A 26,767-nucleotide genomic window follows, 5' to 3' on the forward strand; every position below is an offset into this window, starting at 1 on the left:
ACGGCAGCGTCTGAAACTGATAATGACAGTTTTGCACCACGAACCTGAGGTACCCTTGATGTGAAGGGCAAATTGGGACATGCAGGTAAGCATCCTTTATGTCCAGGGACACCATAAAGTCCCCTTCTTCCAGATTCGCTATCACTGCTCTGAGTGACTCCATCTTGAACTTGAATTTTTTTATGTACAGGTTCAAAGATTTCAGATTTAGAATAGGTCTTACCGAGCCGTCCGGCTTCGGTACCACAAATAGTGTGGAATAATACCCCTTTCCCTGTTGTAGGAGGGGTACCTTGACTATCACCTGCTGAGAATACAGCTTGTGAATGGCTTCCAATACCGTCGCCCTGTCTGAGGGAGACGTTGGCAGAGCAGACTTTAGGAACCGGCGAGGGGGAGACTTCTCGAATTCCAACCTGTAACCCTGAGATACTACCTGCAGGATCCAGGGGTCCACCTGTGAGTGAGCCCACTGTGCGCTGAAATTCTTGAGTCGACCCCCCACCGCCCCTGAGTCCGCTTGTAAAGCCCCAACGTCATGCTGAGGGCTTTGCAGAAGCCGGGGAGGGCTTCTGCTCCTGGGAGGGAGCTGCTTGGTGCACTCTCTTACCCTTTCCTTTGCCTCGGGGCAGATATGACTGTCCTTTTGCCCGCTTGTTCTTATAGGAACGAAAGGACTGCGGCTGAAAAGACGGTGTCTTTTTCTGTTGGGAGGGGACCTGAGGTAAAAAGGTGGATTTCCCGGCTGTTGCCGTGGCCACCAAATCCGATAGACCGACCCCAAATAATTCCTCCCCTTTATACGGCAATACTTCCATATGCCGTTTGGAATCCGCATCACCTGACCACTGTCGCGTCCATAAACTTCTTCTGGCAGATATGGACATCGCACTTACTCTCGATGCCAGAGTGCAAATATCCCTCTGAGCATCTCGCATATAAAGAAAAGCATCCTTTAATTGCTCTATAGTCAATAAAATACTGTCCCTATCCAGGGTATCAATATTTTCAGTCAGGGAATCCGACCAAACCACCCCAGCACTGCACATCCATGCTGAGGCGATGGCTGGTCGCAGTATAACACCAGTATGAGTGTATATACTTTTCAGGGTAGTTTCCAGCCTCCTATCAGCTGGATCCTTGAGGGCGGCCGTTTCAGGAGACGGTAACGCCACTTGTTTTGATAAGCGTGTGAGTGCCTTATCCACCCTAGGGGGTGTTTCCCAGCGCGCCCTAACCTCTGGCGGGAAAGGATATAATGCCAATAACTTCTTTGAAATTAGCAGTTTTCTATCGGGGTTAACCCACGCTTCATCACACACTTCATTCAATTCCTCTGATTCAGGAAAAACTACAGGTAGTTTTTTCAGACCCCACATAATACCCCTTTTTGTGGTACTTGCAGTATCAGAGATATGCAAAGCCTCCTTCATTGCCGTGATCATATAACGTGTGGCCCTACTGGAAAATACGTTTGTTTCTTCACCGTCGACACTAGATTCGGTGTCCGTGTCTGGGTCTGTGTCGACCGACTGAGGTAAAGGGCGTTTTACAGCCCCTGACGGTGTCTGAGACGCCTGGACAGGTACTAACTGGTTTGCCGGCCGTCTCATGTCGTCAACTGATTTTTGTAACGTGCTGACATTATCACGTAATTCCATAAACAAAGCCATCCATTCCGGTGTCGACTCCCTAGGGGGTGACATCACCATTACCGGCAATTGCTCCGCCTCCACACCAACATCGTCCTCATACATGTCGACACACACGTACCGACACACAGCAGACACACAGGGAATGCTCTTATCGAAGACAGGACCCCACTAGCCCTTTGGGGAGACAGAGGGAGAGTTTGCCAGCACACACCCAAGTGCTATAAATATATAGGAACAACCCTACAGAAGTGTTGTTTCCTTTATAGCAGCTTAATATATCAATATCGCCAAAAAAGTGCCCCCCCTCTCTGTTTTTTTACCCTGTTTCCGTAGTGCAGTGCAGGGGAGAGTCCTGGGAGCCTTCCTCGCAGCGGAGCTGTGCAGGAAAATGGCGCTGTGTGCTGAGGAGATAGGCCCCGCCCCCTATTTCGGCGGGCTCTTCTCCCGGTGTTTGTGAGACCTGGCAGGGGTTAAATACATCCATATAGCCCCAGGGGCTATATGTGATGTATTTTTAGCCAGAACAAGGTATTATCATTGCTGCCCAGGGCGCCCCCCCCAGCGCCCTGCACCCTCAGTGACCGCTGGTGTGAAGTGTGCTGACAACAATGGCGCACAGCTGCAGTGCTGTGCGCTACCTCATGAAGACTGAAAAGTCTTCTGCCGCCGGTTTCTGGACCTCTTCACTTTTCGGCATCTGCAAGGGGGTCGGCGGCGCGGCTCCGGGACCGGACTCCATGGCTGGGCCTGTGTTCGATCCCTCTGGAGCTAATGGTGTCCAGTAGCCTAAGAAGCCAATCCATCCTGCACGCAGGTGAGTTCACTTCTTCTCCCCTAAGTCCCTCGTTGCAGTGAGCCTGTTGCCAGCAGGACTCACTGAAAATAAAAAACCTAATAACTTTTTCTAAGCAGCTCTTTAGGAGAGCCACCTAGATTGCACCCTGCTCGGACGGGCACAAAAACCTAACTGAGGCTTGGAGGAGGGTCATAGGGGGAGGAGCCAGTGCACACCACCTAGTCCTAAAGCTTTTATTTTTGTGCCCTGTCTCCTGCGGAGCCGCTAATCCCCATGGTCCTGACGGAGTCCCAGCATCCACTAGGACGTCAGAGAAAGATAGGACAAAATGGGAGACTTCTCCCATGGTGGACACCTCCGTGTCCAGAATATCAAATAAATATTACCTGACCCGTCCCCGATACAGATTCACTAAAAGAACTGGCTGACCGCAAACTTGAGACTACACTCAGATTTATATACATTGAAAAGTATGCAGAAAATCTATCAAAATATACACACACACACACTTGACAAGGATGCTATTATCTCAACCCTAGGTCACATAAATGATTTTGCAGGATTCATGGTTGAGACCATGAAAGACATTTGTTTTATGTCTGCACGACTGTCTTCCATGGCGGTGTCGTCTCGCAGAGACCTCTGGCTGAACCAGTGGACGGTGGACGCAGAATCTAAGAAAAAGGTGGAAACTTTTCCTTACACAGGAGAAGCACTCTTTGGGGATACATGAGTGTCTAAGACTACATCGGGTAAGTCGGCCTTTCTTCCTTCCGCAGCACCTCCTGCGAAGAAACCATTTGTTTTGGGCCCGCAAGTTGTCCTTTCGAGGCGGGAAAACAGAAAGGTCCAGAGGCTCCACCCCCCTTCTGGAGAGGAGAGGCAGGAACAGAATACATCTGTTCCACCAGCTACTTTAACATGACGCTGAGGCTTCCAACTGGGAGTTCAAGCAGGTGGGAGACTGGAATCCGCTAAGGGTAGGAATTAGGGTAACAAGTCAATGGCTTAAAAGCTCCTACCTGGCAGAATTATCAAAGAAATTTGGAAACTGAACCGCTGATTAAAATTCAGAAGGAAGTCTCTAAGACTAGCGGGGCTAGGCCCACATCCTAATTAACCTCTGCTTCAAGCCTTAATAAGGTTGGCAATGCTAAACTGTTAAAATTAATTCCGGAGGTTATTAGACCTCTCCAAGATGCAGAGGGTCCTTGTCCAGATGTTAACATCTCCCCAAATAACGAAATATCTCACAGCACAGCTGTGGAGGAAGTAAAGGATTCCAGAGCAAGTTCTTCTAGCGAAATCTCTAAAACAAGTGTTCAGATCACATCTTTGGATGTAACAGTGAGTATGCCGTTGAGCTTACACCACGATTTCATCCCCCTAAAAGAGGGAAAAAGGTTCCATCTACTCGTGGGACGCAGGTTCGGGAGTCAAACCTGGATCCTCCTCTATCAGGAGAAAGATTGGAAGACAATCACACAAATGAAGAACTTCCACAAATTATCAAACTTCTTCGCACAAGCATTCTGGAAAGAAGGACAAACAGACAAAGTCTACATCCAAGTCAAAAAAAAAAAGCAAGACCTTTGGGACGTTCCTCAAAAAGTTAAAACGAACGTTTTGTTTCAAAATAAAGTTATGGACACATGGTTCCAGAACAAGCCCATATACAGTGGCAGTAAGCCCTCTGTTGGTTCTGGGGGCATTTTAGTCAATGGAGGTGTTTCCTCCAGTTCTACTAAAAGGAACATAATATCTGGTGACCCTCATTGCCCTAAGACGGCCAAGGAGAGCTTGCTATCTGGCTCTCAGGTTACTTCTGAAGGTTCCAAGGCTTCTTCCTCATCAAGAGGACCTGCGTCTGCAGGAGCCAGTTCTTTACAAAACACTTGCCGCAACTAAGTTTGATGGTATGGAGGTTGAACGCCAGATATTAGCTCAAAAGGGTATACCGAACAAAGTCATCCCTACGCTTATTCAATCAAGGAAAGGCGTAACGTCAAAACATTACCATCAAATTTAGAAGAAATATGACTTGGTGTGAATCCAAGAAATTTCCTTTGGTGGAGTTCCAATTGGGTCGCTTACGTCTCTTTCTACAGTCACGTATGGTTGTGGGCCTAAGATTAGGCTCGCTCAAGGTCCAGATTTTGGCCTTGTTTGTTTTCTTCCGGAAACAATTGGCTGCGCTTCCTGAGGTGCAGACTTTCTTGAAAGGGGTTCTGCACATCCAACCTCCTTTTGTGCCTCCTACGGAGCCATGGGATCTTGATGTTGTGTTGCAAATCCTGCAATAGGATTCGTTTGAACCTTTACGGGAGGCAGAATTTAAGTTTCTTACATGGAATGTGGTCACTTTGTTGGCTTTGGCATCCGCAAGGTGGGTGTCCGAATGGGGGGCCTTGTCTCACAAGAGCCCTACTTGTTTTTCCTGAGGATAGAGTTGGGGACGCGTCAACTATTCCTTCCAAGGTTGCGTCGGTTTTTCATATCAACCAACCTATTGTGGTGCCAGTGGCTACTGACACTTCTACTTCACCAAAGTCCTTGGACGTGGTCCGGGCTTTGAAGATATATGTGAAGAGGACTGCTCCTCTTAGAAAGTCGGAAGCATTGTTTGTGCTTTATGATCCCAATAAAATTGGGTGTGTTGCTTCTAAGCAGACTATTACTCGCTGGATCAGATGTACTATTCAGCATGCTATCTACGGCAGGATTGCCGGAACCTAAATTGGTAAAAGCTCACTCTACTCGTAAAATGGGCTCTTCCTGGGTGGCTGCCCGGGGTGTCTCGGATATTTAACTTTGCCGAGCAGCTACTTGGTCAGGGTCAAACAAGTTTGATATTTTGGCCTCTGATGACCTTCAGTTGGTCATTCAGTTTTGCAGGAAACATACGCACTTTCCCTCCCCTAGTGGGAGCTTTGGTATAATCCCCAACATCCTCTAGGACGTAAGAGAAAACAGGATTTTATATACCTACCGGTAAATCCTTTTCTCGTAGTCTGTAGAAGATGTTGGGCGCCCGCCCAGTGCTTATGTTTTCTTTTATGTGGTTACCTGTTCAGCTGTTGTTGTTGTTGTTTCCAGCTGTTGCTGGTCGTTGTATGTTAGTGGTGTGCTGGTTTCAAAATCTCACCACTCTTTGTCATGTTTCCTTCTCTCATATACGTCCTTCCTCCTTCAGGCACGTTTTTACCTATAACTGCCTGTGAGATGGGGCATGGAGGGGAGGAGCCAGCACACCCAGTGAAAAAATTTAAAAGTGCACCGGCTCCTTTGGACCCCGTCTTTACCAATCGTACTAGATTCCCCAATATCCCTTATGGACTACGAGAAAAGGATTTACTGGTAGGTAATTAAAATCCTATTTTTTTTTTCTCGTAGCCTGCGGAGGTGCAAGAAAAATGTGTGAAAAGTCCATAGTTTGGCCGCCCAAACCCGGACACTAGGCACCTAATAGAGAGTTTAACACGGATTTAGCCAATTCCTTGGCTAAAACTGGTGCTTACAGCCACGTTTAAATGCTAATGTGAGTCTGATCAGAGCAGCAGTTGAATTGCTCTGATAGACGTCCATTACTATAGATGCGCAGCAGGGGGCGCGCAGCACAGTTGAATACCCTCCAGTGATCCTTTTCTGAGTGAATAAGTTACAAATATATTGGATGGACAAGTGACCAGGTTTTAGAGAGTTGTAGTAAGAGATTTATGTTTTTGTCAGGCAACTGAATACAATGAAAATATCGTGAAACCACGTCAAGAAATGAAGCTGAAAAGAAAAGAAGAGCAATTGTACAAGATGACAGGGCAAACTTGGAAATTAACAGAAGGCCAAAGGCTTGGTGTAAGTACAGTAATATAAGAAGACCGCTTGCAAAACACATTTAATGTCTGGATGTATAGAAATGGAGACTATTAAATATTTACAGTAATAGGCCCTATATTTTTAATTGTTTACTTTTCATCACATTCTGTCCAAAGGCCCATACACACTTGCCGATAAAATGAGCGGCGTCGCTCATTTTCCCCCTTCCTAAGCGACGTTACTCATTTTATCGGCAAGTGTGCATGCCGCCAGCGACGATCGTCGCTTTTGGCAGTGCATGTAAGCTCGATCTGGACTGTCGTCCAGGAGCTGCATGCACTGCCGGTGGCTGCGTGATATCACCGAGCGATATGAGCGGTCATATCGCTCTGTGTACGGGCGGCTGCCGACCGCCCTACCCGGGAGGTGAAACACTAGACATAGTGCAACGTCGTCAAGTGTGTATGGACCTTTACTCATCACGTACGTACGTCCATGCATACATACATACAAACATACATACATACAAAAAACATGCATGCATGTTGTTGTTGGCAGGATGCTTAACTATTAAAACAGTGTTTTGAGGATTTCAGTTTTGGCCACAAAGAGCCATCTTGGCCTTGGTTAAAGCTGTCTGGCAAACTCCAAGCAGGCTTGGATAGAATTATTTTTTTAATTAGCAGCTTATTTGTTGCCATACACCCATATAGAACAGTATCTGTTTGTCAGGTGTGGCCCTTTTACACTCTATATAACTGACCCCAATATGTTTGCTGACCACAGGAAGCAGAGGAGAATGAGAACCATTATGTGGACATGGAAAATGGTATGGAAACAGCAAATAAAGAAGCCATAAGGAAAAGGAAACTTCCAGAGCAGATCACAAAGCCCTTAACCAAAGATGAACAACCGCAACCAAAAAAGGTATCTTAATAGGTTACTGGGGCCAGGATGACAAAACCAGTTTTCTGATTATGGTGCTTTAGTGTTAATTTTATGCTTTAGCAATAGATTTTAGAGCAAATGGTGTTAAAATCTAAAAGTAGAACATGCTGTGCAAGGTCTTTTTATTGCATACAAAGATCTTAGTACATTGACAGGTAAAGATTTACAGTGAAAATCTGAGTTTCCAGCCAAAGTGCATAGGAAACTGATTTACATTGTAAATATAGAATATTTGCGGCTCATTTCAGCACAGATTTCTTTTTTCAGTCTGTAACATGATTCACGATCATTATGGTTCACTTTAAGATTTAATTTCTTGTAAAACTGGGGACTACGTCCAGTGTGAATGGTTGTTCACAGTCCAAACCAAGCAAGTACTGGGAGTTATTAGCCTTTACTGATAATACATAGAACCAGGAAAATGAAAAACGTATAACTACACTTGGTAATTAAACAATAAAGTCTGGTGCTTATCATGAGAAACAAGTAGGCTTTAAGAATTGAATAGAACTACTATAAAATAATATATAAAATGTTAATAATCGTCCTGCACATCAGTATGTAGAAGACGATTGACACTTAGATGGTTAATGGCCTTAAGTGACAATGTTAGTATCATTACCAAAACGTTAGTACTGAGTTCAGTCAGTGTTAGTCTTGTACATTAACTGTCATAATGGCCCACAATGTTGATTACATTTGGATTTGAGGGAAAAATCGTAATAATCGCTCACAATTCCATTAATAGCAATTGTGAATAGTACTATTGGGTAACGTTACCGGTGTAATATGTTTGAAGTTCCCTGTTTTAGTTGTCAGTGGGATTAACCTACATATATATATGCAGGGTCCATTCCTCCTTATAATACACAGCCTGACTGCCGTTCACAGCAGTCATTATACATACATACACTCTCTTTCTCTTCTTGAATATGGAATACAATTTTAGACACTTCAATGCAAGAAAAACACTGAACTCCATTGGATTAAATTATAGAGGGAAGGGTAATTATAGAGAGACAAGAAAATTCAGTTTATTTTCTTTTACTGGAAGAAAGGGCTTTTTGAGTAGACCCAATTGTTATGTATTAACCCCTTCGGTGGTATGCACAGAAATCTTCCGAGCTAGCCAATGCTGGCTACCCTGGAAGATTTCCGTGCATACTACCTCCTGATTCCCTGGGGACAGCCGTGCAGCATGCACGGCACCCGGGAATCATCATACTAAATTATGGAGTTTAGCCCACCCCCAGGACTCCTATTGGCCGGGGAGCGGACTTAGCTGTAAAATGGCTTATGCTGATTCCCAGGCGCCGCAAGGCAGCTGGGAATCAGAGCTGGGGCTGGCAATCTCCGCCGTAACCTTGCCCTACCCCCCACCCCCCCTGCTCCCACGCTAATTGAAAAACACACACCGCAGGGTGTGTTTTTAAACTGGGAACTCACCTTTTGAAGGGGTTAATTAAGACTAATTCAAGATTTTGCCAAGGACCATCTTGAAGAGAAAGAGCCAACAGGTCTGAATGGAAGGAAGATGGTCTCGCCATCCACATAGGAAGGGACTCCTTACTATAATAGTGGCTGAGCTATAGAATTATTTACTGTATGTGAGTGATAGCAAGTTCACTAACATATGGGGCAATTCAGACCTGATCGTAGCAGCAAATTTGTTAGCAGTTGGTCAAAACCATGTGCTCTGCAGGGTGGGCAGATATAACATGTGCAGAGAGAGTTAGATTTGGGTGGGGCGTGTTCAAACTGAAATCTAAATTGCAGTGTAAAAATAAAGCAGCCAGTATTTACCCTGCACAGAAACAATATCACCCACCCAAATCTAACTCTCTCTGCACATGTTATATCTACCCCACCTGCAGTGCACATGATTTTGCCCAACTGCTAAAAAATGTGCTGCTATGATCAGGTCTGAATTACCCCCATAGTCTGTAGCTATATTTAGCAGAGGACATTATGGGGGTAATTGATCCATCAAATATATCAGATTGTCATTTTTGCCTTACTCTAGGTAGGATTCTACAAATAACTCACAGGTCCTGGTCTATTCCCGGACTAACTGAAAAGTAGTAGACGAGTCCCCACCGGAGTGGGGTCCAGGCAGGTAGACTCAGCACCATGTGGTGGATGTATGAGAAACAGAAAACGACATCCGCTTCTGCGAACCTAAAAAGGCTGCAGAACACTTACCTTTTCACCATCTGCACAGAAAAGGAAAAAAGAACGGTATCGAACTAGTTAAATCGACTGCATCCCACAAAAGAATGCGTCACCAACCGTTGTGAGGGAATCTAACTCACCAAGTTAGATTTATCAGCAGCATTCGCTGAGATTGACTGAACTAAGGCATCCCCAAACAGCGGTACACCGACATACATATAAGCGGATTGTCCGGAACCTTCGGGACCCAAGTGACATTGATGTGTTCTGAATGTGTATGACCAAGTACTGAATCCGCAGTTGTGGCTCTACCAGGAAACATTATAGTCGACAGAAAACCTAGTAATCGTCGACAGCAGGGAGTAGTAACCAGGCAAAATAACATACTTGTGACCCCGAGGGGTCCGAGGGAATTATACATAAATAATTTTAATAACATTCCCCCACAAATAAAATCATGTCTGTGCTTGAGCCCCAGACTCCCTGAACCGAACCATATAAATACCTATAAATATATATACAGGTATAAGTTAGTTACAGCATGTCAATTTACACCCGGTAATAACAGTTGGTGTCGACAGGGTCACCCACCTACTACTGTGTCTCCCATACCGTGTTTACTATGAACAAGTATAACACAACCGATCTGTTGACTCTGTATCAAGTACCAACAGGCGTCAGCGATGCTGACAATGAACCCCAGAGGCGTTAGTGACAGAACATTCACACATGTCGACACAAGTGTATATCTGACAGGGAGAACACAGAGTATACACAACCATGAGTACATGCCCATTTCCAATTAAATAGTGTTATACATTCCTACATAACACTAACAAAATGTGCCCCCCCTTGTTTGTGCTATACACATGTTTTGGCGGGGATATTGAATAAAAATGGGGCTGTCTCTTGCTGTGAGGGCTAAGCCCCGCCTCTTATCGGCGCGCGGTAGCCCACTATATTAAAAACGTTTTATGCAGGCAGGGGACCATATACAGTGGCTACCCACTGTATATGTTCTCTGGGAGTGTACAAACAATGTAAAACATTCAGCCCAGAGCGTCCCCCCCCTTCCCCCCCTGCGCCCTGCACCCGATATCAGCCGATGGTGTGTGGGAGCATCGGTGCGCAGCGGGACCGCTGCGAGAAGCTGGCAGGGGTAGCGGACACGGTGCCCGGGCACCGAATATCAAGTCAAGCCAGCCTATTTTGTCTAAGAGAGCCTCAGTAACATTGCTGCCCAGGGCGCTCCCCCCCCCCCCCCAGCGCCCTGCACCCTGAGAGTGCGTTGGTGTGTGGGAGCATGGAGCACAGCGCGACCGCTGCATTTGCCGTCACTGAAGTCTTCTGTTCTTCTCATACTCACCCGGCTTCTGGCTTCTGTGAGGGGGGTGACGGCGCGGCTCCAGGAACAAGCAGCTAGGCGCACCAAGTGATCGAACTCTCTGGAGCTAATGGTGTCCAGTAGCCTGAGAAGCAGAGCCCTTAAACTAAGAAGAAGTAGGTCCTGCTTCTCTCCCCTCAGTCCCACGATGCAGGGAGCCTGTAGCCAGCAGGTCTCCCTGAAAATAAAAAACCTAACAATAAAGTATTTTAGAGAAACTCAGTGGAGCTCCCCTAGTGTGTGTCCCTTCACTCCTGGGCACAAAGTCTAACTGAGGTCTGGAGGAGGGGCATAGAGGGAGGAGCCAGTTCACACCCAGTTTAAGTCTTTATAGTGTGCCCAAGCTCCTGCGGATCCGTCTATACCCCATGGTCCCTTTGGAGTCCCCAGCATCCTCTAGGACGTAAGAGAAATTAGGTGATTCAGGGGAGAACCATTTTCTGGCTATGAGCACCTTTGCCAATGTAGTTAAGCATAAAACGTATCGGTATATAATTAGGGAATGCGTCTCTTCGATATCTAGCCCAAATAGACATAGTCTAGGGTCCAGCATAGGGAGAGAAGGTTCTGTAAGGGTAATGTCATTCCAAACTGCAATCCAAAATGGAACCAACCTTGGGCAAGACCACAGTAAATGCCAGAAATCAGCTCCTTCTATATTGCACTTTGGACAACAGGTATCAGGCCGGAGGTGTGCTCTATGAAGCATTACTGGAGTGCAATATACTCTATGGAGGATATAAAAGTAGACCTGCTGGTATCTAACATACGGGGTAGTATACTTGATGGAGCCCAGGATTTGTGTACATTGTTCATTAGAGAGGGCACCAGGGCCCTCATTCCGAGTTGTTCGCTCGGTATTTTTCATCGCATCGCAATGAAAATCCGCTTAGTACGCATGCGCAATGTTCGCACTGCGACTGCGCCAAGTAACTTTGCTATGTAGAAAGTATTTTTACTCACGGCTTTTTCATCGCTCCGGCGAACGTAATGTGATTGACAGGAAATGGGTGTTACTGGGCGGAAACACGGCGTTTTATGGGCGTGTGGCTGAAAACGCTACCGTTTCCGGAAAAAACGCAGGAGTGGCTGGAGAAACGGTGGGAGTGCCTGGGCGAACGCTGGGTGTGTTTGTGACGTCAACCAGGAACGACAAGCACTGAACTGATCGCACAGGCAGAGTAAGTCTGGAGCTACTCTGAAACTGCTAAGTAGTTAGTAATCGCAATATTGCGAATACATCGGTCGCAATTTTAAGAAGCTAAGATTCACTCCCAGTAGGCGGCGGCTTAGCGTGTGTAACTCTGCTAAATTCGCCTTGCGACCGATCAACTCGGAATGAGGGCCCAAGATCACTCTCCCATTTAAGTTTCAATGGGTCAAATAAATGTGAATTGACATGCACATTCAAAGCGGCATAGATCGTTGATATGCGTCCCCTGGGGCCCAACGTAAGAAGCAGTTTTTTGACAGGAGAAACCGAAACAGCTAGAGGGCTGCACCAAATTGCGCCTGCAGTGCATGACGCAGCTGGAGATAACGGAAGAAGGCAGAATTAGCAACAGCACAGTCACCACGTATCTGTTCAAATGATTTAAGAGTGCCATTATCATAGAGTTGAGCAACTGTTGCGACTCCCACCCTCAACCATAAATTATCTGGGGATAAAGGAAGCAGCTCTTTGAAAGAAGCATTAAACCACAGGGGTGTATCTATAGCAATATCGTGCCAGTCAAAAACAGTGTGCGCCAGACGCAATACCAAGAGAGCCTGTCTTAGAACAGGAGGGAGGCCAGAGAGAATAGAGCCAGAAAGGAGAAATTGAAGCAAGGACAGAGGAGACTCCACCCACTCGGCATAGAACCCCAACAACGTATCCCCACCTGTACCCTTAAGCCAACCAGAAAGGTGAACCAGTTGAGAAGCCAAGTAATATATTTGCGTATTGGAAAGGCCCAGACCTCCATCCAATTTGGACTTGACCAAGGCCTTCAAGGCGCTTTGCCACCCCAAATAAAAGAGGATATAACACTATCAATGGAGGAAAAAATCGTCATGGGTATATATACAGGAGAATGTTGCAATAAGTATAGATACCTGGGTTGGATAGACACTAACTTTGTATTTAACTCTTTTTTTAGTACAATAACATCATTTTTATTAACAGGTTGTTACTTTGCCTGAAGAGCCTGATCCACTAGACAATGGAGTAAGTAATTTATTTATTTGGTATGCTGCATAAAGTGCCCGTATGCCTGGTTTCCAACATCTGTGTTCAGGTATATTATTTCACATCATGTTAAACAGATAGTGTTGGTGTCAATATTATACTTAATACTTTCATAATGTGGTGTTTTATAACTACTTTCAACAACAATTCGCTTATACCAGAGGTTTCCCAAACTCTCCCATTACAGTCCAGGTTTTATGGATATCCATGCTTGGGCACATATGACTTTATTAGTACCTCAGTCAGTTTGATTTTACCATCTGGTCTAAAGCATGTAAATCCTTAAAACCTGGACTGTAGCTTATACAGTACAAACACATTGAATTTATGAGGGTGGTTCAATAAATAAAGTAACAAAACCTCTCGCTTGTATGTGTGCGACTGAGTCTCTGAATCTGTATACGAAGTTCTATAATGTAGCTTTTTTCCAATACAAGTTTTACTCTGCTCCATATACAGACTCAGTCACACACAATATACAAGTGTCGTATATCAAATTATTTAGCTCAGTCTCCTTGTGCGTCCTAGTTGCAACGTGTTGCAACTAAGGGGTCTATTCAGTTCTAGTCGGAACTGTTGTCTAGTCGGAAAGACTGCAGTTTCCGACTTTTTTAGGTCGAATCATTCAATGGGGCTGCGTTTTTTCTGACTTGTCGGAAAACATGTGGATCGGCGGATTAGCCGCAGATCCATGTGTTTTATCGGATTTGAGGCCAAGTCAGACAGGTTTTTGGTCTGTTTTCGACAATGTCAATCCAACTTTAAAAAAAGTCGGAATAACATTGTCGGAAACTGACAAAACCTGTCAGATTTGGCCTCAAATGGAATACTGAAGTGTCGGAATGGATCCGACATCAATTGAATAGACCCCTTAGATGCATTTTGGCAAAAAAAGATGCCCGGGACCTGGCGGCTTACTCATGCCAGGCAAATCGCACTGCATGGCGTATTGAGGTTAGATGTATAAGGATGCATCTGTATATGTATAATCAATAGTATGGCCTTAGTACAGATTATTTTTCCACATACTGTAGACCCCCCATGCATGTCTAAGCATTTGTTCAAACTGTACACCAAGGCATCTATCCCAGCATAGAAGAAATCAGTGGCAAGAGCCTGAAACTAGGACATGACTGCTTGCTGAACTTCACAGTAATTTGCAAATTGCCGTCCACCCAGGTGCTTCTTTAGTGGTCCAAAGAGATGGAAATCACTTGGTTCCAGGTCAGGGCAGTAGGGAGGATGGTCCAGTAACTCATAATGGTAGCGCACTGTAACAGCTCACGTGTGCGGTTGGTTGAGTGTGGCCTGGCGCTATCTTAAAAGCAATACGAAACCCAGGTCGTTCTCAACAAATTGCCCTCCGCAACTGGCTGAGTGTGTCACACTAGTGGTCAGCATTCACAGTATCTCCATTGGTGAGGAAATCAACAAGAAGCATGCCCATGTGATTTCATTGCTGATGGAAACACACATCGTCCTCCCCTTTAACCATTTGCCTGGCATGGTCGCATCAGATGCGACCATGCCTGCAAGTGCTCTATCTGACCTGGTCGCACAGGATGCGACCAGTCAGATAAAGTGTTAGCTGCGGCAGGGAAGGGAAACTTCCCTCCGCTGCTGCTGCCTCCCTGCACTCTCCCCCTGCTCCCACTGCTGATCGGTCAGCACGGCAGGATCCCCCCCCCCCTCCAGCGGCTGCTGACAATGGCAGCCGCTGGGGAGTGTAAATAAACCCTCCCTAGCTGCCCCCAGACCCCCCTTCCCCCTGCATACCTCGAGGCTGTCCCGGCTTTCAAAATGAAAGCCGCGATGTTCCCGATCGATGTTTCAATGTTTATCAAAATCATTTGGTATAGGGTTAAATTCATGTTCTTCACCTAATTCACTCATAACCCCCCCCCCCCCCCCCCATAGAATTTCGGAGCGGTTTTTGGCGAAATAAATCTTCAGTTAAGTAGTTACAGAAATTAAAAACAACTCCATGTCATGGATATTTGCTTCATTTCCGGTGTATCATAATGCACCCACGTTTCATTGCTTGTAACAATACGCTGCAGGAGCTGCTTCTCGTGGTACCGTGTCAAGTGCATGAGAAACAATCCCATCCTATTGGTTTTGTGAAGTTCTGTGAGTTGCTTCGGTACCCAGCATGAACACTTTTTTTTTGTATCACAGTTGCTCACGAATGATGTTGTGCACAGTACCCACTGAGGTATTCAGTTCATAAATGATGTCCCTAACTTGAATGCGTCTGTCCTCCTGAACCAGACCTTCAGTGACACTTTCGATCCACTGCATCTTATGGATGTGATTCATGCAGAAAAATATGTGGAGCTTCTTTCCTAGATTGCTTTTTGTACCCACACAAAAAGCTCAAGTATTGTATGGGGAAGGAACAATGGGGGTCATTCAGAGTTGATTGCTCACTAGCAGTTTTTAGCAGCCGTGTAAACGCATGGTCGCCGCCCATGGTGGAGTGTATTTTCGCTTTACAGGAGTGCGAACGCCTGTGCAGCAGAGCGCCTGCAAACATATTTTGTGCAAAACAAGACCAGCCCTGTAGTTACTTATCCTGTGCAATGATTGCTGCGACGAGTGACACAGTAATGACGTCAGATACCCGCCCAGCAAACGCGCGGCCACGCCTGCGTTTTTTCAAACACTTCCAGAAAACGGTCAGTTGACACCCAGAATGCCCTCTTCCTGTCAATCTCCTTGCGATCGGCTGTGCGACAAAGCGTCGCTAGAACCTGTGCAAAGCCACGATGCTCTTTGTACCCGTACGTTGCGCGTGCGCATTGCATACGCATGCGCAGATTAGCCTTTTTTTTTTTCAATGATCGCTACGCAGCGAACAACGGCAGCTAGCGATCAACTCTGAATGACCCCCAATACCATTTGGCTACCATATACATAATTTTAGCACTTAAAGTACGCTTGTTATAGTTTTCACCTGTTAATATTATATTATTGTTTTTATTTGTATAGGTTGTCACCATCGCTTTACGGTGCCCTAGCGGGCGAGTTTATAGAAGACGCTTTTACAAGTCTTGCAGCTCTCATGTAAGTTCTATAATTTTAATCAATGATTGCATGCATGAAGTATCAATATTGTAAGATTAGCCATGTATACAACTCTAAGCTCATTATATTAATTATTAATTGAGTAACACAAAAGTGTTAAGTGCTGATAAGGCGTAATAGTGTATGATTTTTAAACGTATAATTTTCTGGAGCGGGGTACACTGGTATTCCACAGGGAATAACATCGGGGTGTAGAGTTGGATCTTGATCCGAGGCACCAACAGGCTAAAGCTTTGACTGTTCCCAGGATGCACTGCACCGCCTCCTCTATATCCCCGCCTCCAGGCACTGGAGCTCAGTTTGTAAGTTGGTGCCTGCAGTGCAGACAGCTAACAGGGAGGGCTGCGGGTAGGCAGCCCTGAAAAGAGCGTTTCTAAGAAGAAAGAAGACTTCAAGGGCCGCAACAGAGGCACTACATGCTATATGTCATACTGACATATCGTGCTGCGGCTCCCTCACCTTCCCCAGCGGCGCTGTATACTCCCGCGCCCTGGTTGCCGGGTACTTACAGCGGAGGCGCTCCGGTCTCATCAGGCATACATACCGCTGCTGCTCTCCGGGATCGCGTGGCCACACCATAGGGAGAAGGTAAGAGGGTCCCCCAGGCGGAACCCGCTTAAATCGAGATCCGAGAAGCAGTCTCCGGAGACGGACCGCGCCGCTGGCGTGGACACTATAGCCATGCAGGGACCCCACTATATCCACCAGGGCGAGGAGCACAGGTCGGATTTATTAAAATCCGTTTCATATAGGCTTCATAGTACCCGGTGGTGAAGTCCAGCGTAGGGGATAAGGCGCTGACCTGTAGCCCCTCCCCCAGGCCAAGGCGCCATCTACAGCAGATGTTCCCGCCCTGGAGCTGCATCTCTCTCTCCCTCACTCCCTGTCAGCGTTTGGGCGCCATTACACAGAGCTGCGCTGATTCTGGGACTGCTGGGCACTGTCTCCTCTGTAAAGCCGCCTGCCTCATCAGCGCTGTGCATTTACAGTACACTTAAGTATTCTACATGTCATTTAGACAGTGTTCGTTAAAAACAAATGCATAACTACAGGGATATTTAGTACAAGTATCCTGTGATATACATCCAGTATTTACCGTGCATTGTTATACAGGTATCTGTATACATACATAGCTTTATGTACTATTACTAGTCCAGTGCAGTTTTATTGTTGTGTGTAATAATTCTGCATTGTACATGTGACTGTGTGTGCTCATAGCTGCTGTGTGGTTCCTATTCCGTGTATCTCACACATATTGCTATCCTTATATTCTGTACCCTAAAGGGGGCTAAGTGCATCAGAGTCCCATATATAGTGTTTCACAGGATATACTATTTTGTATTTTTCTGTGTATTTCAGTCACCATATACCACTTAAATCCTCTGTCTGTGCTCTGCATTTGCAGTCACACTCCATAGGGGTTTTCTGTCAGGTACTGTGTCTGGCTATATTGTACTGTTACGCCCTAAGGCTACGTTTCCAAATAATGTCTGCTACACAGGGCGGGAGATCCGTGGCTGATCCTGCGTCGTGCAGTGCTGACGCCGCGGATATATCTGAGGACAGTATTCCAGCTGAGGGACCAGGTAATGGGGGTTCTGTACCCCTCAGTCAGCCTGCAGCACCGGTGGCACACCAAGACCCACCTTGGACTGCTTTTCCTAATTGACTGACTACGCCAGTGACGAGACTTACGCCCCTTGTGGGACCTCCTGTGCCATTACAATCACATGTTGTCCCTGTCGTAAATCCGCCTTGGGCGGATGCTCGGTCGACTCAGTTACAGCAACTAAATCAGTTTTTTCTTACGTCCTAGAGGATGCTGGGGTCCACATTAGTACCATGGGGTATAGACTGGTACCCCAGGAGCCATTGGCACTTTAAGAATTTGAGAGTGTGGGCTGGCTCCTCCCTCTATGCCCCTCCTACCAGACTCCGGTCACAGCTAGGGGAGCTCTACAGAGTTTCCTTAGTAAAGTTTCGTTTTAGAGTTTATTATTTTACAGGGAGGCTGCTGGCAACAGCCTCCCTGCATCGAGGGACTGAGGGAGGGAGCAGTGTCCGCCCTGCGGGGTCTGAGCCACTGTCTCCGGTGACTGGACACTGAGCTCCAGAGGGAATAGATCGTTCCCCGCCGCAGGGGATCGCTCACCCCAGCAGCATGCCGCCACCCCCTTACAGAGCTGAAGATTGTGGCGAGTGAGTCACCGACCCCCCTAGCAAGCGGGGGGCCGGTGTGAAGATGGCAGCATCAGGGTAGGAGGCTCAGCGGTACTTTCTTCCCTCAGCTACACCTGCTCCGAAGAAACCCTTTTCTTCAGTTACATCACAGCCCTTTCGGTCTAACAAGCCCAGAAAGACCAAGCCGTCCAACACCTTCTTTCGGGGAGGTCGGCCCAAGTTCAAGAAACCTGTGGCTTCAGGTACCCAGGAACAGAAACCTGCTTCAGGTACACCAAAGTCCTCCACATAACGGTGGACTGCACGCCCCGGAGGTGGGGTCGGTGGGAGCAAGACTCAGACATTTCAGTCATGTCTGGGTGTCCTCTGGCCTGGACCCCTGGGTGCAAGAGATTGTGTCCCGGGGTACAGGCTGGAATTTCAAAATCTCCCTCCTCACCGATTTTTCAGATCAGACTTGCCAGCTCCGCTGGCAGACAGGACTGTCCTGCAAGAAGCCATCCAGTAGTTGGTGGAGGCACAGGTTATTGTACCAGTACCTCTTCATATGCAAAACAAATGTTACTATTCGAACCTTTTCGTGGTACCGAAACCAGATGGTTCGGTCAGGCCCATTTTGAACTTAAAATCACTAAACCCCTTTCTGAGGGAGTTCAAGTTCAAAATGGAGTCTCTAAGGGCAGTGATATCAGATCTGGAGGAAGGGGAATTTCTAGTATCCCTGGTCATCAAGGATTCGTACCTCCACATTCCGATTTGGCTGCCACATCAAGCTTATCTTCGATTCGCATTGTTGGACTGTCACTTTCAGTTCCAGGCCCTCCCATTCGGACTCTCCACAGCACCGAGGGTATTCACTAAGGTGATGGCGGAAAATAGGATTTTAATACCTACCGGCAAATACTTTTCTCCTAGTCCGTAGAGGATGCTGGGGACACTTCAAGAACCATGGTGTATAGACGGGATCCGCAGGAGACATGGGCACTTTAAGACTTTAAAAGGGGCGTGAACTGGCTCCTCCCTCTATGCCCCTCCTCCAGACTCCAGTTATAGGAACTGTGTCCAGGGAGACGGACATTTCGAGGAAAATTATTTATTGTTAAACTAAGGGTGAGATATATACCAGCTCACACCACCAAACACGCCGTACAACCTGGCATTTAACAGAATTCCAGTCAACGGCATGAACAATGTCAGCAACAGGCTGACCATAACAGAAACACAATTTGTGTGTAACATAACCATTAACTAATAAGCAATTACTGCAGATAGAGTCTGCACTGGGGCGGGCGCCCAGCATCCTCTACGGACTAAGAGAAAAGGATTTACTGGTAGGTATTAAAATCCTATTTTCTCATACGTCCTAGAGGATGCTGGGGACGCTTCAAGAACCATGGGGTTTATACCAAAGCTCCAGAACGGGCGGGAGAGTGCGGATGACTCTGCAGCACCGATTGACCAAACCTGAGGTCCTCCTCAGCCAGGGTATCAAACTTGTAGAATTTAGCAAAAGTGTTTGAACCCGACAAAGTAGCCGCTCGGCAAAGCTGTAACGCCGAGATCCCTCGGGCAGCCACCCAAGATGAGCCCACCTTTCTCGTAGAATGGGCCTTCACCGATTTCGGCAACGGCAATCCCGCCGTAGAATGAGCATGCTGAATCGTATTACAGATCCAGCGTGCAATAGTCTGCTTGGATGCAGGAGCCCCAATCTTGTTGGGAGCATACAGGACAAACAGAGCCTCCGTTTTTCTAATCTGAGCCGTTCTGGCGACATAAATTTTCAAAGCCCTGACCACATCGAGAAACTTTTGATTCCGCCAAGGCTTCAGTAGCCACTGGCACCACAATAGGTTGGTTCATGTGAAATGATGAAACCACTTTTGGTAGAAATTGCTGACGAGTTCTCACCTCCGCTCTATCTACATGGAATATCAAATAAGGGCTCTTGTGAGACAAGGCCGCTAATTCAGACACCCGCCTTGCGGATACCAAGGACAACAGCATGACAATTTTCCAAGTGAGGAATTTCAACTCTACCTTCTGTAGAGGTTCAAACCAATGAGATTGAAGGAATTGCAACACCACGTTAAGATCCCACGGTGCCACTAGGGGCACAAAGGGAGGTTGGATGTGCAGTACTCCTTTCACGAAGGTCTGAACTGACAAGGCCGAAATTTGTACTTTAATGGAGTCTAACTTTAGGCCCGCATCCACCTCTGCTTGCAAAAAATGGAGAAAACGCCCCAGCTGAAATTCTTCCGTAGGAGCCTTCTTGGATTCACACCAAGACACACATTTTCTCCAAATACGGTGATAATGTTTTGCCGTTACTTCTTTTCTAGCCTGAAGTAGTGTGGGAATGACTTCACTTGGGATACCCTTTCGGGCTAGTATTTGGCGTTCAACCGCCATGTCGTCAAACGCAGCCGCGGTAAGTCTGGATACACGCACGTCCTTGCTGTAACATGTCCTCTCGTAGACGAAGAGGCCAGGGATCTCCTATGAGCAATTCCTGAAGATCCGGATACCAGGCCCTCCTCGGCCAGTCTGGAACAATGAGTATCGCCTGAACCCTTGTTCTTATGATCTTTATCACCTTTGGAATGAGTGGAAGTGGAGGGAACACATAGACCAATGGAAACACCCATGGTGTCATTAGGGCGTCCACCGCTATTGCTTGAGGGTCCCTTGACCTGGAACAATATCTCTGAAGTTTCTTGTTGAGGCGAGACGCCATCATGTCTATTTGAGGAATTCCCCAACGACTTGTCACTTCTGCAAAGACCTCTTGATGAAGACCCCACTCTCCTGGATGGAGATCGTGTCTGCTGAGGAAGTCTGCTTCCCAGTTGTCCACACCTGGAATGAAGACTGCTGACAGAGCGCTTGCATGTCTTTCCGCCAGCGAAGAACTTTTGTGGCTCCCGCCATTGCCGCTCTGCTCTTTGTTCCGCCCTGGCGGTTTATGTACGCCACTGCTGTTATGTTGTCCGACTGAATCAAGACGGGCAGACTGCGAAGATGTTCCGCTTGCAGAAGGCCGTTGTAAATGGCCCTTAATTCCAGAATGTTTATGTGCAGACAAGCTTCCTGGCTTGACCATTTTCCCTGGAAATTTTCCCCCTGTGTGACTGCTCCCCAGCCTCGGAGACTTGCATCCATGGTCACCAGGATCCAATCCTGGATCCCGAACCTGCGTCCCTATAGGAGGTGAGAACTGTGCAGCCACCACAGGAGATAGATTCTGATCCTGGAAGATAGGATTATTTTCCGGTGCATGTGGAGGTGAGACCCGTACCACTTGTCCAACAGGTCCCACTGAATCACCCTGGCATGGAACCTGCCAAACTGAATGGCCTCGTAGGCCGCAACCATCTTTCCCAGCAACCGAGTGCATTGATGAATCGACACTCTTGCCGGTTTCACCATGTTCTGGATTTCCAGAGCCTTTTCCACTGGAAGAAAGACTCTCTGTAATTCTGTGTCCAGAATCATACCCAACAATGACAGCCGTGTTGTCGGAACCAACTGTGATTTTGGCAAGTTTAGGAGCCAATCATGTTGTTGCAGAATTGCCAGGGAGAACGCAACGTTTTTCAGTAATTGCTCCTTGGATCTCGCCTTTATCAGGAGATCGTCCAAGTACGGGATAATTGTGATTCCCTGCTTGCGCAGGAGAACCATCATTTCCGACATTACTTTGGTGAAAATCCTCGGAGCCGTGGACAGACCAAACTGCAACGTCTGAAATTGGTAATGACAATCCTGAACAGCAAACCTCAGGTAAGCCTGATGTGGAGGATATATGGGGACGTGTAAGTAGGCATCCTTCATGTCGACCGACACCATAAAATCCCCCACCTCTAGACTGGAGATCACTGCTCGGAGAGATTATATCTTGAATTTGAATTTTTTCAAATAGAAATTGAGGGATTTTAGGTTCAGAATCGGTCTGACCGAGCCATCCGGCTTCAGGACCACAAACAGGCTCGAATAAAGGCCTTCTCCCTGCTGTGACAGGGGTACTGTGACAATGACTCTATTTTAACACAGCTTTTGTATTGCAGCGCATACTACCTCCCTTTCCGGAAGAGAAGCTGGCAAGGCCGATTTGAAAGATCGGTGAGGGGGCACGTCTTGAAACTATAATTTGTACCCTTGGGCTACTATTTCTAATACCCAAGATCCAGGGCCGAGCGTACCCAGACCTGACTGAAGAGTTGGTGACGTGCCCCCACCAGTGCGGACTCCCGCAGAGGAGCCCCAGCGTCATGCGGTGGATTTGGCAGAAGCCGGGGAGGACTTCTGCTCTTGGGAACTTGCCACAGCCGGTGACCTTTTTCCCCGTCCTCTTCCTCTAGTAGCAAGGAAGGAAGACCCTCGTCCTTTTTTGTACTTATTGGGCCGTAAGGACTGCATCTGATAGTGGGGCGTTTTCTTTTTGTTGTGCAGGGACATAAGGTAGAAAAGATGACTTAACCGTAGATACCAGGTCAGCGAGGCCGTTACCAAACAAGACATCACCTTTATCCGGCAGAGACTCCATAGTCTTCTTAGAGTCTTAGTCTTCTTAGAGTCAGCATTCCATTGATGAATCCACAATGCCCTCCTAGCAGAGACTGCCATGGCATTGGCCCTTGATCCCAAAAGGCCAATATCCCTCACAGCTTCCCTTAGGTAGGCTGCAGCGTCCTTGATATAACCCAGTGTCAAAAGAATGCTATCCCTATCCAGGGAATCTATATCAGATGACAAGGTATCTGCCCACTTCTCAATAGCGCTACTCACCCATGCCGATGCAACGGCAGGTTGCATCGGCATGACATAAATGGATTTCAATGTATTTTCCTGCTTACGATCCGCAGGATCCTTCAGGGCTGCCGTGTCAGCAGACGGAAGCGCCACCTTTTTGGATAGACGCGATAGAGCCTTATCCACAGTGGGAGTTGACTCCCACTTTTCCCTGTCCCCAGAGGGAAACGGATATGCCACCTGAATTCTCTTGGGAATCTAACTTTTTGTCAGGATTTTCCCAAGCCTTTTCAAAAAGAGTGTTCAGTTCATGAGAGGGAGGAAACGTTACCTCTGGTTTCTTTCCTTTATACATACAGACCCTTGTCTCAGGAACAGCAGGGTCTTCCGTGATATGTAATAGCAGGGTCTTCCGTGATATGTAATATGTCTTTTATCGCCACAATCATGTACTGAATGCTCTGTGACCCTGAGGGGTCTGGATTTGTGAGAATGCATCCTCCATGGATTTTCTCCATGTCTGGGTCTGAGACTCCGATTTATCTAATCTCTTATTCAAACGAGCCACATTTGCATTCAAAACACTCAAAACATTTACCCAATCAGCAGTCGGCGGTGCCGACATGGTCACTCCCACCGTCTTTTCTGTCCCCACCGCAGCCTCCTCCTGGGAAGAGCACTCCGCCTCAGACATGCCGACACACGTGTACCGACACCCACAACCACACTGGGGCTATAGGGGACAGATCTACAGCAAAGCCTGTTAGAGAAACACTGAGGGAGTTTTGCCAGCTCACAACCCAGCGCCTATCCCGGTTCTGAAACTTTTAATATAATGCCTCAGACCTGTTAGCGCTTTAATATTAATAATACAGCACCAAATTACTGTGCCCCCCCCCCGTTTTGCACCCTGTTACTTGTACAGCAGTGTAGGAGGTCAGGACCAGCGTCTCTGCAGCTCTGTGTAGAGAAAATGGCGCCGATTAGAGCTGTGAGGGCTAAGCCACGCCCCTCAATGGCGCGCTTCAGCCCCGCTATTTTCTACATATTTATACTGGCGGGGGTCTAGTTTCAGTGCCCAAGCACTTTATACCTCTTTTGCCAGTCCAATTTGTGAGGTTTTATGCTGCCCTGCCCTGCACCCTGTAGTGCCGCTGTGTGTGTGGGAGCATGGCGCGCAGTGCGGCAGCTGCGCGGTACCTCAAAGCCGTCACTGAAGTCTTCTGATCTTCTTCTACTCACCCGTCTTCTGACTTCTGGTTCTGCAAGGGGGGTGACGGCGAGGCTCCGGGAACGAGCATCTAGGCGTACCTAGCGATCAGACCCTCTGGAGCTAATGGTGTTCAGTAGCCTAAGAAGCAGAGCCTTGAAACTCACAGAAGTAGGTCTGCTTCTCTCCCCTCAGCCCCACGAAGCAAGGAGTCTGTTGCCAGCAGGTCTCCCTGAAAATAAAAAACCTAACAAAGTCTTTTTCAGAGAAACTCAGGAGAGCTCCTCAGTGTGCATCCAGTCTCACTGGGCACAGAATCTAACTGGAGTCTGGAAGAGGGGCATAGAGGGAGGAGCCAGTTCACACCCATTCAAAGTCTTAAAGTGCCCATGTCTCCTGCGGATCCCGTCTATACCCCATGGTTCTTGAAGCGTCCCCAGCATCCTTTAGGACGTATGAGAAATGATTCTCCTCCGCAGACGGGGTGAACATAATTCCATATCTGGACGATCTGCTGATGAAGGCATCGTCCATGGAGAAGCTGTTACGGTCCATAACACTCACAACCCAGCTTCTCAGGGAACATGGTTGGATCCTGGATCTTCCAAAATCACAATTGGAACCAACCAGGAGGTTGTCCTTTCTGGGTATGATCCTCAACACGGAGGTGTAAAGGGTGTTTCTCCCAGAGGAAAAGGCGTTGGTGATTCAAACGATGGTCCAGGATGTCCTGAAGCCAGCCCGGGTGTCAGTTCATCAGTGCATTCGCCTTCTGGGGAAGATGGTGGCCTTTTATGAGCTCTGCAGTATGGGAGGTTTCACGCTCGGTCCTTCCAACTGTATCTACTGGACAAGTGGTTGGGATCCCATCTACACATGCGCCAGAGGATACGTCGTCGCCAAAGGCCAGGATTTCACTCCTCTGGAGGCTGCAATTACCTCACCTTCCGGAGGGCCGCAGGTTCGGGATTCAGGATTCAGGATTGGATCCTTCTAACCACAGATGCAAGTCTCCAGGGCTGGGGCGCAGTCACTCAAGGGGAAATCTTCCAAGGAAGGTGGTCAAGTCTGGAAGCCAGCCTACCGATAAACATTCTGGAACTAAGAGCTGTTTATAACGGTTTTCTCCAAGCAGCCCATCTTCTGAGAAATCGGGCCATTCAAATTCAGTCGGACAATGTGACAACGGTGGCTTACATAAACTGACAGGGCGGAACGAAGAGCAGAGCTGCAATGGCAGAGGTAACAAGAATCATCCTCTGGGCAGAAAAGCACGCGTTTGCGCTGTCGGCAATCTTCATTCCGGGAGTAGACAACTGGGAAGCGGACTTCCTCAGCAGACAGATCTCCATCCAGGGGAGTGGGGCCTCCATCCGGAGGTGTTCAAGGAAGAAACAGATCTTTGGGGCGTACCCCAGATCGACATGATGGCCTCTTGTCTCAACAAGAAGCTTCGGCGGTATTGTTCCAGGTCGAGGGACCCGCAAGCAGTGGCGTTGCACGTCCTAGTGACTTCGTGGGTGTTCCAGTCGGTGTACGCGTTTCCTCCACTTCCACTCATCCCAAGAGTTCTAAAACTCATAAGGAGAACAAGGGTTCAAGCGATCCTCATTGCTCCGGACTGGCCAAGAAGGTCTTGGTACGCGGAGCTTCTGGATCTACTGCAAGAAGAGCCGAGGCCTCTTTCTCTTCGGGAGGACCTGCTGCAGCAGGGGTCGTTCGCCTATCAAGACTTACCGCGGCTACGTTTGACAGCATGGAGGTTGAACGCCTGATACTAGCTCGGAAGGGCTAGGAAAGGAGTAACGTCTAAACATTACCATCGAATTTGGAAAAAATATGTATCTTGGTGTGAGTCCAAGAAATTTCCTTTGGTGGAGTTTCAACTGGGATGGTTTCTCCTCTTCCTACAAGCTGGCATGGATATGGGCCTGAGGTTGGGATCTGTGAAGGTCCAGATTTCGGCCCTATCCATTTTTTTCCAAAGCCAATTCGCTGCCCTTCCTGTGGTTCAGATCTTTTTGAAGGGAGTTCTGCACATCCAACCTCCCTTTGTGCCGCCTACGGCACCTTCGGACCTTAACATGGTGTTGCAGTTCCTCCAATCGGACTGGTTCAAGCCTCTACAGGAGGTTGAGGTCAAATTTCTTACGTGGAAGGCTGTCATGTTGTTGGCTTTAGCTTCTGCTAGACGTGTGTCGGAGTTGGGGGCTTTGTTCTGTAAAAGCCCATACTTGATCTTCCACGAAGATGGAGCTGAGCTCCGAACACATCAGCAGTTTCATCCGAAGGTTGTGTCGGCATTTCATATCAACCAAACTATTGTGGTGCCAGTGGCTACTGACTCCTCAATTTCATCAAAGTCCTTGGATGTTGTAAGGGCTCTGAAAATCTATGTGAAGAGGACTGCTCGTCACTGGAAATCGGACTCACTGTTTGTCCTATATGATCCCAAGAAAATTGGGTGTCCTTAGAAGCAGACGATCTCTTGATGGATCAGGTTTACTATTCAGCATGCGTATTCTACGGCAGGCTT

At 47.4% G+C, this 26,767-nt stretch overlaps 1 protein-coding gene across 3 annotated transcripts in view; it reads left to right on the plus strand.

Annotated features, from left to right (window-relative positions):
* UBXN8 (UBX domain protein 8) overlaps window positions 1-26,767 on the plus strand; it is a 160,071-nt gene that overhangs the window by 105,576 nt on the left and 27,728 nt on the right. For all 3 annotated transcript variants that reach the window (XM_063920010.1, XM_063920011.1, XM_063920009.1), the window contains exons 4-7: window positions 6,181-6,303; window positions 7,051-7,191; window positions 12,936-12,977; window positions 15,990-16,064. In XM_063920010.1, coding sequence (XP_063776080.1) covers window positions 6,181-6,303; window positions 7,051-7,191; window positions 12,936-12,977; window positions 15,990-16,064 — 381 coding nt within the window. The remainder of the gene's footprint in view (window positions 1-6,180; window positions 6,304-7,050; window positions 7,192-12,935; window positions 12,978-15,989; window positions 16,065-26,767) is intronic.

Source organism: Pseudophryne corroboree, chromosome 1 (assembly GCF_028390025.1).
Source record: "Pseudophryne corroboree isolate aPseCor3 chromosome 1, aPseCor3.hap2, whole genome shotgun sequence".
Taxonomy (NCBI): domain Eukaryota; kingdom Metazoa; phylum Chordata; class Amphibia; order Anura; family Myobatrachidae; genus Pseudophryne; species Pseudophryne corroboree.